General features: G+C 40.4%; 1 protein-coding gene across 1 annotated transcript; it reads right to left on the bottom strand.

The window, feature by feature from the left end:
- Nucleotides 1-321: 321 nt before the first annotated feature.
- Nucleotides 322-14528, bottom strand: LOC124883058. Its single transcript, XM_047389960.1, has 7 exons — nucleotides 14397-14528; nucleotides 13165-13497; nucleotides 12776-12922; nucleotides 5139-5240; nucleotides 3530-3567; nucleotides 3282-3437; nucleotides 322-2816 (listed from the first exon to the last, which is right to left on the bottom strand). The coding sequence occupies exons 1-7, from the start codon at nucleotides 14434-14436 to the stop codon at nucleotides 2634-2636; spliced, it is 999 nt and encodes a 332-aa protein (XP_047245916.1). The 5' UTR covers nucleotides 14437-14528; the 3' UTR covers nucleotides 322-2633.
- Between the last annotated feature and the right edge of the window lie 3751 nt (nucleotides 14529-18279).

The following is an 18279-nucleotide window of genomic DNA, read 5'->3' on the forward strand; positions in this document are numbered from 1 at the left end:
ACTGTTTAAAAAAACAGGAGCGACATCGGAGTGTTTTTGGGGATTGTAGGATGCAGTCACAGTAATAAAGACCACCTAATACTAATTAAGTGTAGGTTGTTTTGTAGAAATTAAATATATTTTATTTATAGTTTTACTTCAATTGAAAAATCACAATTGAAGTAAAACTATAAATAAAATATATTTAACTATTTTACATTTACTGCTTGCTCAGAAACATACATGGAAAAAGCTAATTTCATTTTAAAATTAAAGTTCTGCAAGTGCAGGAAAGGCAGTCTCTTTCAAACTCAATGATTAATTATGACAAGTAATTTTTTGCCAAAATAAAAATAGGCTTTATTTTAAACAGAAAACAAGCAAACACACCAAACCAAGACATAAGAAAAATACTACTATTAATAACAATAATGAAGTTTTTGCCATAAATATTAACAGTCATCAATTCCGGTTTAGATCCTATGGTAAAACTTTTATAATTTGCTGCACACATTGACATGTCAAGACATACGTGTAATTACAGACATCTTTGCATATCTAGAGATACCTTTACTTATACATGTGTGGTAGTAGTTTGAAAATAATGTAGGTCACAAGCAGTAATGCTAAATATGTAACAAGTGTTGGAGGTTACTCAAGAGTCCAGCCTGATTCAGTGCTCTATTTGATCTCCATGACCAAAATCATGAGCATCTAATCTGCAGCCAGAGAATCCAACTAATGACAGGATGTGTTAGCAAGAAGGTAGTCCTCAGCACTAGAAAGTTATCCCTGAGTGTTGCATTTATTGACATCAGCATGTTACTCGTAGGTTTTTCTGAATGTTGGATACAGAGATCTGTTCAGAGCTGTTTGATGTTTCCAATAATTTATTAGATCCCAGCCTTGTCATTCGTTGACCTTACATCTGAAGATTTGTGCATTATTTGTGGCATCAGAACCAATATTTATTGGTATCTCTCTATGTGTCTGAACCACCAAACTTTATCTTAACAGCTGAACTGCTTCTACGTTAAAAGCAAACTATTTAATCAAGGGAATTTTTGTTTTCAAATTGATAAAGTGATTTAATAATATATATGTTGGCTGTTGATTAAATGCTAAACACATGCATCTGTTTCTTGGACATGTTGACAGTACCATCTTCTATAAACCACATTCTGTCTAGTTTCTGGACTCTCACATCTAAAAAGAAATCACTGAATCATGAGCTGATGAGAGACTGACGACATTTCTTATAAACCAAACATCTTATTTAGTATTATTCTACATTAGTGACCTTTTTATTTCAATCACTATACATGCATACATGTGTAAACAATGGCAGAAAGCCATTCTTTCTTCCTCTACCTTGTAAACAGCATATTTTTTTGCACCACTTTTTGAACTATTTGCATAGACATTGTTTTAGTTCTTCTCTTAGTCTGTTTCACGTCTTCACAAACAGAAATACACTTTATAAATTCTGCCCACATCGTCTTTCAAATAATTTTAGATTGTAGACTAGAAGCTGGTGCATTGCTTTATGCATAAACAGTAGAGGGATTTCGGCAAAGTTATCGACTCAATGCAAGCAACTGTCCACTGTCTCTACATGCTCATCCAGGAGGAGTCAATGCTGCAAGTCACTGACTCAATGCAATGTGCTGGGTTTCCTTAGATAGAAAAACGTTTTAACCAATTTGAATGATAAGCCGAATCTGACTGCACTGTTTGATAGTTAGGATTTATTGGAATGTATGAACCCGATTTAAAATCTGTATGATTTAATTTAATTGACTTTTTAAAGTGCCTTGAGACGACATGTGATCAAATCCGAATGTTTTCTAGTTGTAACCAGCGTTATGGACAATTCTTATTGACCTCTTTTGCAAATAGATAATTATGACAATGACCATTTATAAATATCTCCCAAATCTATGCGTAGATTTATCTTTAAAAGCAACGAAAATGTTTGTTGGATACTCAGGTGTAAAACGGTACCCGTATACAAAACAGGAACTGAACATAAGGAGGCAACGGCTATAACTTTAATGAATTTGTGCAACTTTATATTTTATAGCTCAAAAACAATAAATGCTACGATATAAGACTTTTAGACAAACATCTGGGTCTACATTGGAAATGAACAGGTTATGCTAGCTGCTAGCATGTTAGCATTAGCTTTAAAGGATCAACATTCACAATTATGTTTAGTCTGAGCTGAGTTGCACAGGACTGAGTTCTCAGTGCTTTGAACAGCATGTTGTTGTCATAATGGGATAAAGTTTGGATAATCTGGGTTAACAGAGACTTGAGTTTGTTGAAAAGAAAAAATGCCATTATGAACTGAAAGTATTAAACATTACTGAAACTGTTATGAAGAAAATTAAAATGGGAGTTCAGTTTGTTTTACCTTTTGAAAAGGAGCTAATTATTTAGCCTAAGATGTATTTATGACAAACACTCCAAGAACCACCATAGGGACTGATTTTGGCTACATCACTGTGGCTGCGTCCAAATTATATGAACTTCACTAACATATGCTGTTCAGTACAATAAGTCAGAATGATTGTGAAAGTTTTTACAACTGTTAGCTCAAAGCTGATGATATAAATTAGTTTATCTGAGCAGACAGCAGATCCACAGCAAAGCTACTGCTGTAAAGTAATGCTGGAATAAAGAGGAGGTGATTCACTGCTGTGGCTGGCAGAGCTCTTAGCTATCTGAGGTTCTGAGTAGGTGACATTATCTGCACAACCACAGGGGGCGCCGCTGGATGAGGTGGTATCGTTGAAATAATGCACTTCAGAGTATTCTACTCCGTCATCTTCAGCCTGGAAGAAAACAAGAAGAAAACCTTGTGTTTGGACATTTATGTTTTGTTATACTTCAAGCTTAAAATCATCTAGTATTTATTCACTAAAGGTTTAGAGTCAGTAAGATTTTCAGCACATAAATCATTTCTAGCTGTAAATCCAGTTTGTTATCTTATGAATTAAATCTGAGAAATTTACTGTTCACTAGATTTTGTGCATAAGTGGAAAAATTGCTCTAAAGGCAGTTAGAAAACACATATTTCATGATGCTCCGCAGGAACAGAACAGAAAACACCTAGAAATCCCTGCTTAAAGTTCCCCCTCTGTGTGTACAATTGAAACTATGTGCATGAATGCTGTCCCTGTATTTTTAGCTCAGACTGAACAGAAACAACTGAATAAAAAAATCCCAAATCTGCCCAATCAGATTGTAAATTAAGAACATTAATATTATTAGTGCCTCGCTGACAGAGTCCCACTTACTTTAATCTGACTGACGCTGGGGAGGCTGTATATTGTTGTGCTTTGAGTTGTGTCTGTGGTGCAGGATTTGGCGCAAACATAAATTGAAGATATTTCCCCAGGAGGTGGTTTGTTCTCTCTGTCCTCCTCTCTGATCTCCTCATACAACGGGTTGGCCTGCAGAAGGAGGAGTTGATGTTGTTACAAACTGACTGGCACATGCTTTGCAGGTGCCTGATGCAAATGTTTTTACACTGACTCAGACTCACCACTGTGACGTCAGCAGACTGTGTTTTCACTGGACAAACTGAAAAGCAACAATAAGAGCAATTATCTGATTTAAAGCAACAGTTTTAAACTGTTAGCAGCAGAAAAATACATTTTCAAGTAATCATCAAGTAATTATCAAGTTTAGCAGGAGATTCTTAATTTAATTTAGGTCTGAACTTTGACTGGGCCACTCTAACACGTGAATATTCTTTAATCTAAACCATTTAACTGTAGCTGTTGGTGTTTGTTTAGGGTTTTTGTCCTGCTGGACTCCTGAAACATATCCCCACATGATGTTCCAACCACCATGTTTCGCAATGGGTAGGGTATGTTCAGAGTGTTGAGGAGGGTTAATTTTCCACCATAGCAGAAAGTTTCATTTTGTTCTCGTCTCTCTGAAGCAATTTATTCCACAGGTTCGCCGTGGCTCCTCCATCACTTGTCGCAAACTGTAAACAGGACCTCCTCTTGCTTCCCTTCCTCTTGCTGCTCTTTTATAAAGGCTATACTTTTGGAGCACATGACTAATGCTCGTCCAGAACGGTCAGATATTACGATAAGTGCACTACACAAACCTCATGGTGAACTTATCATAAGGGTTGAAGCCGTTACAGTAGCAAAGGGTGGACCAACTACGGTTTTAAACCCTGTGGATTGATGATGGGATCCCACCCAAGTTCACATAGAAGGCAGATGCACAAATACGATGGCAGCAGAGGGCATATTGACAGCGGTTTGAGCATAATAACTAATGGGGCCACTAGAACATTTATATTTTAGACATTCCCAGACACCACTTTCATGGACTAAGAGTGTTTATGTGAATAGAAATAAAAATCCAGGCAGGAGTTTTTTAAGAGACTGGAAGAAAGCAGTTTTTCAGAGTTAAAGGTCAAATCTGGTGTGTTTGTGTACACTCAGATACTGGTGCATACTGGTTTACTGTTTACATTACTGTCAGCAATGTGTTGAAGTGTTAACACCAACACAGAGACATAATACTGCAGAATGTAGATTAGAAGAACACACCAGAGAATGTGTGAAGCCCTGATTGCTGAACTCACATTAATAATAAAAACATTAAAGTCCTTCCTGAGTTCGTCCACTCCAACATTTCAAGTACATTTCAAACATGCAGCAGGAGCTCATGGATCAATGTTCTGCTTTTACGGTGCAAACTGGAGGCAGACTAATGTTTTGACCCCAACTGTCCACATCACAGTCAAAATGATGAAGTTACAGTAAGTGTTGAACATTAGTCTGCTTGACGTTTGCGTAATATCTCTTTTTTACACCTAAAGTTTTGTGTTAGCAGGCGGATGCACAAAGAACCCTGCTTTTATTTAATATTTACTTTTTTCTTTAAGATTGCAGCTATTCTCCAGCCCACAGTTTATACTCTTTTACTTTATTTACCTTTTCATGATCAGTAAACATAAAAAATCACCATAACAAGAGACATAGTTACAGTTTGTTGCTAAATTATCCATTAAAACTAAATTTAGGGGGAATAAATTAACCAGATTGTTTGAAGGTGGATTTAGTTTCAGGGTGTAACAGCTTATCTTATGTAAGTGATGGAAACAAAGCCGAGTGTATCTAACTCACCTTTCTTTTGACCGAACTTCTTGTTCTTGAGAAAAATTAGGAGAGTTGCTACGAACATGAAGATCAGGATGGCCAGAATCAGACCCACATAAAGCACCAGACCTGCATGGATGTTAACAGTTGAGTTTTACTCTGAGAAACACAGCCTGTGGGTTCATATTATATATACATAAACCAGTACACATAAAAGAAACACCATCAGCAATAATGTGGCCCCATTATGTCACAGAGTCTGGATTTTAAGTCCTAAGAAACAAAAACCCAGAAGGTTTCTCTCCTCTTTGCTGTAGAGGACCCATCATCTAAGATTTTAAAGAGTCTCGCGACATTTAGTGATGAGACATTTCAGCAGTTGTATTGGTTTTAATATCTCAGCCTTGCATTGGTTTTAAACATGTTATCAGTAAACCCATGACAAGGTTTTTATATTTGACCGTTTTAATACAAATGCAGGTCTGAACATACGACATGTGTATGTAGTTATACCTACGAAGGTAACAAGAGTTGACCTGAGATGGAAATAAACTAAGCAGCAACTTTATTTACTTCAGGTGAAAATAGTTTTCACTCCCCTCCAGTTTTCTTCTCTGTTAGCTTAAAACATACCAATAGACTCCCCAATCCTGTAGATTATTTACATAAACCTGGATCAACTCAGTTTTTCTGGATGAAACATCGTCGTTACATGTTGATGTCTGCAATTCTGTTACCCAAAAAACTTAATGTTGTGGCCTCCTAACAGTTTTATTAGCATTGTTGATTTACAGCGATGTGAAGAATCATAAACACGTTCACTATAATAAACCAGCATCATAAACACGTTCACTATAATAAACCAGCATCATAAACACGTTCACTATAATAAACCAGCATCATAAACACATTCACTATAATAAACCGGCATCATAAACACGTTCACTATAATAAACCAGCATCATAAACACGTTCACTATAATAAACCAGCATCATAAACACATTCACTATAATAAACCAGCATCATAAACACGTTCACTATAATAAACCAGCATCATAAACACATTCACTATAATAAACCAGCATCATAAACACGTTCACTATAATAAACCAGCATCATAAACACGTTCACTATAATAAACCAGCATCATAAACACGTTCACTATAATAAACCAGCATCATAAACACATTCACTATAATAAACCGGCATCATAAACATGTTCACTATAATAAACCAGCATCATAAACACGTTCACTATAATAAACCAGCATCATAAACACATTCACTATAATAAACCAGCATCATAAACACGTTCACTATAATAAACCAGCATCATAAACACGTTCACTATAATAAACCAGCATCATAAACACGTTCACTATAATAAACCAGCATCATAAACACGTTCACTATAATAAACCAGCATCATAAACACGTTCGTTCGTTCGTCGTCTTCCGCTTATCCAGGACCGGGTCGCGGGGGCAGCAGACTCAGCAGAGATGCCCAGACGTCCCTCTCCCCAGACACCTCCTCCAGCTCCACCAGGGGGAGCCCAAGGCGTTCCCAGGCCAGCCGAGAGACATAGTCCCTCCAGCGTGTCCTGGGCTGTCCCCTGGGCCTCCTCCCGGTGGGACGTGCCTGGAACACCTCCAGAGGAAGGCGTCCAGGAGGCATCCGGTATAGATGCCCGAGCCACCTCAACTGGCTCCTCTCAATGTGGAGGAGCAGCGGCTCTACTCCGAGCTCCTCCCGGATGGCCGAGCTCCTCACCCTATCTCTAAGGGAGTGCCCGGCCACCCTACGGAGGAAGCTCATTTCAGCCGCTTGTATCCGTGATCTCGTTCTTTCGGTCATGACCCAAAGTTCATGGCCATAGGTGAGGGTAGGAACGTAGACCGACCAGTAAATTGAGAGCTTTGCTTTTCGGCTCAGCTCTCTCTTCACCACAATGGACCGGCACAGCGCCGCAGCTGCACCGATCCGTCTGTCGATCTCCCGCTCCATTCTTCCCTCACTCGTGAACAAGACCCCGAGATACTTAAACTCCTCCACTTGAGGCAGGAACTCCCCTCCAACCTGAAGAGGACAATGGCCTCGGACTTGGAGGAGCTGATCCTCATCCCAGCCACTTCACACTCGGCTGCGAACCGCCACAGCGCATGCTGTAGGTCTTGGCTAGAGGGGGCCAGCAGGACCACGTCATCCGCAAAAAGAAGAGACGAAATCCACTGGTCCCGAAACCAGACCCCCTCCGGCCCTTGGCTGCGTCTAGAAATCCTGTCCATAAAAGTTATGAACAGGACCGGCGACAAAGGGCAGCCCTGCCGGAGTCCAACATGCACTGGGAACAGGTCCGACTTAGTGCCGGCAATGAGAACCAAACTCCTGCTCCGCTCGTACAGGGACCGGATGGCCCCTAATAAAGGGCCCCCGATTCCATACTCCTGGAGCACCCCCCACAGGGCATCACGAGGGACACAGTCGAATGCCTTCTCCAGGTCCACAAAACACATGTGAACCGGTTGGGCAAACTCCCATGAACCCTCGAGCACCCTGTAGAGGGTATAGAGCTGGTCCAGTGTTCCACGGCTGGGACGAAAACCACACTGTTCCTCCTGAAGCAGAGCTTCGACTATCGGTGGGACTCTCCTCTCCAATACCCTGGCGTAGGCCTTACCAGGGAGGCTGAGGAGTGTGATCCCCCTGTAGTTGGAACACACCCTCCGGTCCCCCTTCTTATAAAGGGGGACCACCACCCCAGTCTGCCAGTCCAGAGGCACTGTCCCCGACCGCCACGCAATGTTGAAGAGGCGTGTCAACCATGACAGCCCTACAACATCCAGACACTTGAGGTACTCAGGGCGGATCTCATCCACCCCCGAAGCCCTGCCACCGCGGAGCTTTTTAACCACCTCGGTGACTTCAGCCTGGGTGATGAAAGAGTCCAACCCCGAGTCCCCAGCCTCTGTTTCCACCACGGAATGCATGATGGCAGGATTGAGGAGATCCTCGAAGTACTCCTTCCACCGCCCGATAATGTCCTCAGTCGAGGTCAGCAGTCTCCCGCCCCCACTATAAACAGTGTTGGCAAAACACTGCTTCCCCCTCCTGAGGCGACGGACGGTTTGCCAGAATCGCTTCGAGGCCAACCGGTAGTCCTTCTCCATGGCCTCACCGAACTCTTCCCAGGCCCGAGTTTTTGCCTCTGCCACAGCCCGGGCCGCAGCACGCTTGGCCTCACGGTACCCGTCAGCCGCCTCAGGAGTCCCACAAGCCAACCACAGCCGATAGGACTCCTTCTTCAGCTTAACAGCATCCCTTACTGCCGGTGTCCACCACCGGGTTCTGGGATTGCCGCCACGACAGGCACCGCAGACCTTACGGCCGCAGCTATGGGCAGCAGCATCGACAATAGATGCAGAGAACATGGTCCACTCGGACTCTATGTCTCCAACATCCCCCGGGATCTGGTCGAAGCTCTCCCAGAGGTGGGAGTTGAATACATCCGTGGCCGAGGGCTCCGCCAGGCGTTCCCAGCAGACCCTCACTAGCGCTTGGGCCTGCCGAGTCTGTCCGGCTTTCTCCTCCTCCAGTGGATCCAACTCACCACCAGGTGATGATCAGTGGACAGCTCAGCCCCTCTCTTCACCCGAAAGTCCAATAACAAAACACCACTCGGATTCAGATCGGGGAGGCCATTCCTCCCGATCACGCCTCTCCAGGTGTCACTGTCGTTCCCCACGTGGGCGTTGAAGTCCCCCAGCAGAATAATGGAGTCCCCGGGAGGGGCACTATCCAGCACCCCCGACAGGGACGCCAAGAAGGCCGGGTACTCTGCACTACCACTCGGCCCGTAAGCTGAAATGATAGTCAGAGACCTCTCCCCAACCCAAAGGCGCAGGGATACAATCCTCTCATCCACTGGGGTAAACCCCAACACGAGACGGCTGAGCTGGGGGGCAACAAGCAAACCCACACCATAAACACGTTCACTATAATAAACCAGCATCATAAACACGTTCACTATAATAAACCAGCATCATAAACACATTCACTATAATAAACCAGCATCATAAACACATTCACTATAATAAACCAGCATCATAAACAAATTCACTATAATAAACCAGCATCATAAACACGTTCACTGTAACAAACCAGCATCATAAACACATTCACTATAATAAACCAGCATCATAAACACATTCACTATAATAAACCAGCATCATAAACACGTTCACTATAATAAACCAGCATCATAAACACATTCACTATAATAAACCAGCATCATAAACAAATTCACTATAATAAACCAGCATCATAAACACGTTCACTATAACAAACCAGCATCATAAACACATTCACTATAATAAACCAGCATCATAAACACATTCACTATAATAAACCAGCATCATAAACACTTTCACTATAATAAACCAGCATCATAAACACATTCACTTTAATAAACCAGCATCATAAACACGTTCACTATAATAAACCAGCATCATAAATACATTCACTATAATAAACCAGCATCATAAACACGTTCACTATAATAAACCAGCATCATAAACACGTTCACTATAATAAACCAGCATCATAAACACATTCACTATAATAAACCAGCATCATAAACACATTCACTATAATAAACCAGCATCATAAATACATTCATTATAATAAACCAGCATCATAAACACGTTCACTATAATAAACCAGCATCATAAACACGTTCACTATAATAAACCAGCATCATAAACACATTCACTATAATAAACCAGCATCATAAACACGTTCACTATAATAAACCAGCATCATAAACACGTTCACTATAATAAACCAGCATCATAAACACGTTCACTATAATAAACCAGCATCATAAACACGTTCACTATAATAAACCAGCATCATAAACACATTCACTATAATAAACCAGCATCATAAACACATTCACTATAATAAACCAGCATCATAAACACATTCACTATAATAAACCAGCATCATAAACACGTTCACTATAATAAACCAGCATCATAAACACGTTCACTATAATAAACCAGCATCATAAACACGTTCACTATAATAAACCAGCATCATAAACACGTTCACTATAATAAACCAGAATCATAAACACGTTCACTATAATAAACCAGCATCATAAATATGTTCTCTATAATAAACCAGAATCATAAACACGTTCACTATAATAAACCAGCATCATAAACACGTTCACTATAATAAACCAGCATCATAAACACGTTCACTATAATAAACCAGAATCATAAACACGTTCACTATAATAAACCAGCATCATAAATACGTTCACTATAATAAACCAGAATCATAAACACGTTCACTATAATAAACCAGAATCATAAACACGTTCACTATAATAAACCAGCATCATAAACACGTTCACTATAATAAACCAGCATCATAAACACGTTCACTATAATAAACCAGCATCATAAACACGTTCACTATAATAAACCAGAATCATAAACACGTTCACTATAATAAACCAGCATCATAAATACGTTCACTATAATAAACCAGAATCATAAACACGTTCACTATAATAAACCAGAATCATAAACACGTTCACTATAATAAACCAGCATCATAAACACGTTCACTATAATAAACCAGCATCATAAATACGTTCACTATAATAAACCAGCATCATAAACACGTTCACTATAATAAACCAGCATCATAAACACATTCACTATAATAAACCAGCATCATAAACACATTCACTATAATAAACCAGCATCATAAACACGTTCACTATAATAAACCAGCATCATAAACACGTTCACTATAATAAACCAGCATCATAAACACATTCACTATAATAAACCAGCATCATAAACACGTTCACTATAATAAACCAGCATCATAAACACATTCACTATAATAAACCAGCATCATAAACACATTCACTATAATAAACCAGCATCATAAACACATTCACTATAATAAACCAGCATCATAAACACGTTCACTATAATAAACCAGCATCATAAACACGTTCACTATAATAAACCAGCATCATAAACACATTCACTATAATAAACCAGCATCATAAACACGTTCACTATAATAAACCAGAATCATAAACACGTTCACTATAATAAACCAGCATCATAAACACGTTCACTATAATAAACCAGCATCATAAACACATTCACTATAATAAACCAGCATCATAAACACGTTCACTATAATAAACCAGAATCATAAACACGTTCACTATAATAAACCAGCATCATAAACACGTTCACTATAATAAACCAGCATCATAAACACATTCACTATAATAAACCAGCATCATAAACACGTTCACTATAATAAACCAGCATCATAAACACATTCACTATAATAAACCAGCATCATAAACACGTTCACTATAATAAACCAGCATCATAAACACATTCACTATAATAAACCAGCATCATAAACACATTCACTATAATAAACCAGCATCATAAACACATTCACTATAATAAACCAGCATCATAAACACGTTCACTATAATAAACCAGCATCATAAACACGTTCACTATAATAAACCAGCATCATAAACACATTCACTATAATAAACCAGCATCATAAACACGTTCACTATAATAAACCAGAATCATAAACACGTTCACTATAATAAACCAGCATCATAAACACGTTCACTATAATAAACCAGCATCATAAACACATTCACTATAATAAACCAGCATCATAAACACGTTCACTATAATAAACCAGAATCATAAACACATTCACTATAATAAACCAGAATCATAAACACGTTCACTATAATAAACCAGCATCATAAACACGTTCACTATAATAAACCAGCATCATAAACACATTCACTATAATAAACCAGCATCATAAACACATTCACTATAATAAACCAGCATCATAAACACATTCACTATAATAAACCAGCATCATAAACACATTCACTATAATAAACCAGCATCATAAACACATTCACTATAATAAACCAGCATCATAAACACATTCACTATAATAAACCAGCATCATAAACACGTTCACTATAATAAACCAGCATCATAAACACATTCACTATAATAAACCAGCATCATAAACACATTCACTATAATAAACCAGCATCATAAACACATTCACTATAATAAACCAGCATCATAAACACATTCACTATAATAAACCAGCATCATAAACACGTTCACTATAATAAACCAGCATCATAAACACGTTCACTATAATAAACCAGCATCATAAACACATTCACTATAATAAACCAGCATCATAAACACGTTCACTATAATAAACCAGCATCATAAACACGTTCACTATAATAAACCAGCATCATAAACACGTTCACTATAATAAACCAGCATCATAAACACATTCACTATAATAAACCAGCATCATAAACACGTTCACTATAATAAACCAGCATCATAAACACATTCACTATAATAAACCAGCATCATAAACACGTTCACTATAATAAACCAGCATCATAAACACATTCACTATAATAAACCAGCATCATAAACACGTTCACTATAATAAACCAGCATCATAAACACGTTCACTATAATAAACCAGCATCATAAACACGTTCACTATAATAAACCAGCATCATAAACACATGAACAGATACTTTACTTTTGGGTCCAGTTGATGTTCTGGTCTGTTGGGTGCTTTCAGATGGGGAGGAAGAAGAGGAGGAACTCAACCTTTGTGTTAATGTTGTTTTTGTTGTTGTTGATGTAAACGTTTGCAGAGTACACTTTGGTTCTGAAGTGGTTGAAGCTGTGGGCAATTAAACAGAATCAGAACACCTGAGTTAAAGCTGACAATGATTTTTCATATTCATGATACTGATGAAGATGTTTGTCACAGTTTGAACATGTTGGATGATTAAATCAGTTAAAAACATCAGAACTACTATTTAAACCCAGTTTTCTGTCTGAGCTTATTGGATCAGAACAAGCTGTCAGAGAGCAGAGTTTTCTTTCAGAGACACGAAGGAAAATTTTTAGGAGAAAACTCACCTCCTGTTACATCAAGATCAAAATCCTCATATTTAGTTGCAGTCCATGTATTATTCAATTGACACCGGTACCGTCCTGAGTCTGACTGTTTCAGCCCTGTGATGCTCACATTCATAATATCAGATGAAAAAATGGATTTTTTTTCATACTGAATGCTGTATCTTCCTCGCTGATCTCTGTCCTCTGTTGTTTCAATCAGAATATTGTTTCCTTCACAGGTTTCCTTACAGAAGAACCTTCTGCTTCCAGAGTAACTAAATGAACATGAAACTGTGATGTTGGTTCCTTCCTTTGCTGTACGAGGTTCTCCAGTGTCTCCATCCTGCAGTGATGCTGAGAAGATCAACAGTCAGTAATTACTGTAAGATTCAGCAGCATGAAGAGAAAACATTTTTATAAATTTAACTGAAGGTGTGAGAATAAATGTGCAAATGATCTAGTAAATCAATTCTAGAAACAACTATTTAGCTGAACAACCTTCTGGTTTCTTTGTTCCACCTGGTTAAATCTCCAACTGCAGCAAGTCAAAGCTTGGAAAAAATCTAAAACGTTTCTATGATTTAGTTGATTTATTTTTCATCTTTGTAGAAAGTAGCTCTGATCTGCAGATTGTATCGTTGTTTCTGTGATGAAGCGTTAGATGTTGGAACACTCTGTGGTTTCTGCTGATGTTCCTCTTCAGCTGCTTTAAATCAGGAAGCAAAGAGCAGTTTCCTCTGGTTCTTTGACTAATCTAAGAGTTGTAGAAAACTGCAAGTTCTCCAAAGCAACAGACACTGAGCTCTATAAGAGGTAACTGTAAATGTTGTTCATCTTAATCTGCATTTCAACAGAAAACTGTGCATCTGTGCAACAAAAAGGAAAAACTCATCCAGTTTAATGTGAAACACAAAAGAGATGATTTCTGAGAAAGAGACCAGAAAATGTGTGGTAAATTTTATCTTGAGTGAAAAAGGGAACTAAAATTCAAACTAGAATAAGCATAGTGTTGGTTTTCTCAACTAGTGTACACACATGAATGGTTTATAAAGCTTCGAATAGTTGAATTAATCTTAGAATAAAGGTATTAATTTTTAAACAGAAACCGAAAGGATGTAACAGATAACATTACTGAAACAGAGTCAGCTTCAAACTTTTTAACAGTGTAGAAAAACTCCCTGAGAGACTGAAGGAACAGCAAGGATGAAGGACCGAGAGCAGAAATAATACTAGAAATAAAAGAATGTACTCACTGAGGAAGAAGAAGCAGATCAAAGTGTGACAGACCTTCATCCTGAGCTGCTGATGGGTTCTAACTGTTTCTCTTCTTCCTTTTACTGATAAACCAGGAAGTTCTCTGAATGATGGAGTTCCTCCACTGGACACCAGAGGTCGCTCTCCTCTTGTTTTTACTGTAGAGTTAGAGTTTGTGTAGAAACCTTTGAATTGAAACTGCTTCATTAGATGAAACCAGGGGGCTCGTTAGACCTGGATGTTTTCTGAATAGCCTCGGACTTCTTGGTAGAAGAAATTAAGTATTAAAATGATGCAGCCACAAAATGGTATTGGACTTCACATTTGTATTTAAAAACAATCAGATCTTTTCAATTGTGTTCCATATAATCACCTCCCGCTCCACCTAACCTGACATGAAATAAAGGAGAAGACAAAAAATAATTATTTGCGCACTCGCAGCACCTAGAATGCGCAACTACGCGCACAACCAGAGACGGACTCCATTCTGGAAAAGTCCAGAACAGCAGTTTACTCCAGGTCGACCTACCTCCTTCATTTCCTGAAAGGTTACACTGAGCGCCTCAAACAGGGATCATTTCAGAGCCACCGTGAAGCCAACCAGAGAGAGGGAGCCTGGTGTGTTCAGGAACAGGTGGAAGCAGAGCGGTATAACCCAGGAGAAGATAGCGGTAACACCTGAATGCTGACTCAGAATGGGCTAATTGTAAGTTACAGATAATCACTGATTCACCCAGCACGACATGAGGTGGAGGTTCACTCTAATGAGCATCTTCAGGGTCATGATGAGGGACTTTCACCTGAGCTACAGGTGAAGTTAAATGATCTGTGATAGAAAACAGCAGCAACCTTCTCTGTGAGCTTCTAGCTGGATTTGCATCATAATGTGAAAATATCTGGTCCTTTACTTCATTCAAAATAAAAGCATTTAATCCTAACGTAGCTGAACACATTAAAAAGTCCTTCAGATCAACACATTGATCTCATTGCAGCAGCCGGTCTTATAGTCCAGTTCTACATGTAGACAGAACCAGGTGTTGCTCAATAAACCAGGAAAATATCTCCTGGTTCCAGTAAGACGTAGTAGAAAGAACAACAGTAAGCCTCCCTCTTCTCTTTCATATCTTCTGTGCTGATTCTAAACATGCAGCTCTGGCTTTAAAGATGCAGCATAATTAAGAAATAAATCATAGCAATTAATCACAGGTGGACCATTGATTAGTTAACTATTTTATTTTTCTGAATTACACTTGCAATATTATATAAAATAAACCCATTAAACAAGGATACAGTTTTACTGAAGATGAGACATACAAACCATATGTATACAGTTATTAATAACTGTAATATTAGCACTGATAAGGTCCAGGATGAGGCTCTATGCTATATTTTAAACACCACAACTTAACATCCTTTCCTCTCAAAGTGTTTAATAGTAAGAACTGCACTAATGTCTCACATGTTCAGTGCAGAACAAAAGACTGTGTTGAAAAATGTTTCTTTTATTATTTTTAGCAGGCCAAATTTCTTCAGAAGTGGAATGAAGGGCTGAAAAGATGGAGATAAAAGAGAACAAGTTCATAAAAGAAGGAACAATTTCCATAAAATGTTTCAAAAGCTCTTGGCATCATAAAATAAACATATTTTAGGATTTTACAATTTGACTATGATTTAAGAAAATCAACTTTATACCACTTTCCTTTTTTGAAATATAAGAATAAAGACAATGGAGCCTCAGGAGTGAAACACTTTGATGAAAATGTAACGTTTAAAAAAGGTCATTTATGTAGATAACAGAAGAAGCACAAAGTAAACATCTGAGTTTCAGAAAAATTTCTGTCAGCAAAAATTCAGATTAAGTTATTTTCTAAATACCTCAAAATGTGTCATTATTTGTTTCAGCAAAATGTTTTTTCATCAGGCCTAAACTCTGTTTCTCCTTGTCCTTCATTCAGCTTCTAACAAAAATAAAAAGTAAAATTATTGCAAACGTTTTTTGTTTGATTCATAATAATTTACATTCAGTCTAAAACCAGCCGAGACAGAGAACTGGTACAATATGTCCTATATTATTTTTACTTTAAATTACCTATAAATCCGTTCGTTCGTTCGTCGTCTTCCGCTTATCCAGGACCGGGTCGCGGGGGCAGCAGACTCAGCAGAGATGCCCAGACGTCCCTCTCTCCAGACACCTCCTCCAGTTCCTCCAGGGGGAGCCCAAGGCGTTCCCAGGCCAGCCGAGAGACATAGTCCCTCCAGCGTGTCCTGGGCCGTCCCCTGGGCCTCCTCCCGCTGGGACGTGCCTGGAACACCTCCCGAGGAAGGCGTCCAGGAGGCATCCGGTACAGATGCCCGAGCCACCTCAACTGGCTCCTCTCGATGTGGAGGAGCAGCAGCTCTACTCTGAGCCCCTCCCGGATGGCCGAACTCCTCACCCTATCTCTAAGGGAGTGCCCGGCCACCCTACGGAGGAAGCTCATTTCAGCCGCTTGTATCCGTGATCTCGTTCTTTCGGTCATGACCCAAAGTTCATGGCCATAGGTGAGGGTAGGAACTTAGACCGACCAGTAAATTGAGAGCTTTGCTTTTCGGCTCAGCACTCTCTTCACCACAACGGACCGGCACAGTGCCCCCATTACTGTGGCAGCCGCACCGATCCGTCTGTCGATCTCCCGCTCCATTCTTCCCTCACTCGTGAACAAGACCCCGAGATACTTAAACTCCTCCACTTGAGGCAGGAACTCCCCTCCAACCTGAAGAGGACAAGCCACCCTTTTCCAGTCGAGAACCATGGCCTCGGACTTGGAGGAGCTGATCCTCATCCCAGCCGCTTCACACTCGGCTGCGAACCGCCACAGCGCATGCTGTAGGTCTTGGCTAGAGGGGGCCAGCAGGACCACGTCATCTGCAAAAAGAAGAGACGAAATCCACTGGTCCCCAAACAAGACCTCCTCCGGCCCTTGGCTGCGTCTAGAAATCCTGTCCATAAAAGTTATGAACAGGACCGGCGACAAAGGGCAGCCCTGCCGGAGTCCAACATGCACTGGGAACAAGTCCGACTTAGTGCCGGCAATGCGGACCAAACTCCTGCTCCGCTCGTACAGGGACCGGATGGCCCCTAATAAAGGGCCCCCGATTCCATACTCCTGGAGCACCCCCCACAGGGCATCACGAGGGACACAGTCGAATGCCTTCTCCAGGTCCACAAAACACATGTGAACCGGTTGGGCAAACTCCCATGAACCCTCGAGTACCCTGTAGAGGGTATAGAGCTGGTCCAGTGTTCCACGGCTGGGACGAAAACCACACTGTTCCTCCTGAAGCCGAGGTTCGACTATCGGCTGGACTCTCCTCTCCAATACCCTGGCATAGGCCTTACCAGGGAGGCTGAGGAGTGTGATCCCCCTGTAGTTGGAACACACCCTCCGGTCCCCCTTCTTATAAAGGGGGACCACCACCCCAGTCTGCCAGTCCAGAGGCACTGTCCCCGACCGCCACGCAATGTTGAAGAGGCGTGTCAACCATGACAGCCCTACAACATCCAGACACTTGAGGTACTCAGGGCGGATCTCATCCAACCCCGAAGCCCTGCCACCGTGGAGCTTTTTAACCACCTCGGTGACTTCAGCCTGGGTGATGAAAGAGTCCAACCCCGAGTCCCCAGCCTCTGTTTCCACCACGGAATGCGTGATGGCAGGATTGAGGAGATCCTCGAAGTACTCAGTCGAGGTCAGCAGTCTCCTGTCCCCACTATAAACAGTGTTGGCAAAGCACTGCTTCCCCCTCCTGAGGCGCCGGACGGTTTGCCAGAATCGCTTCGAGGCCAACCAGTAGTCCTTCTCCATGGCCTCACCGAACTCTTCCCAGGCCCGAGTTTTTGCC

This window comes from Girardinichthys multiradiatus, chromosome 1, assembly GCF_021462225.1.
Source record: "Girardinichthys multiradiatus isolate DD_20200921_A chromosome 1, DD_fGirMul_XY1, whole genome shotgun sequence".
In the NCBI taxonomy this organism is placed as follows: domain Eukaryota; kingdom Metazoa; phylum Chordata; class Actinopteri; order Cyprinodontiformes; family Goodeidae; genus Girardinichthys; species Girardinichthys multiradiatus.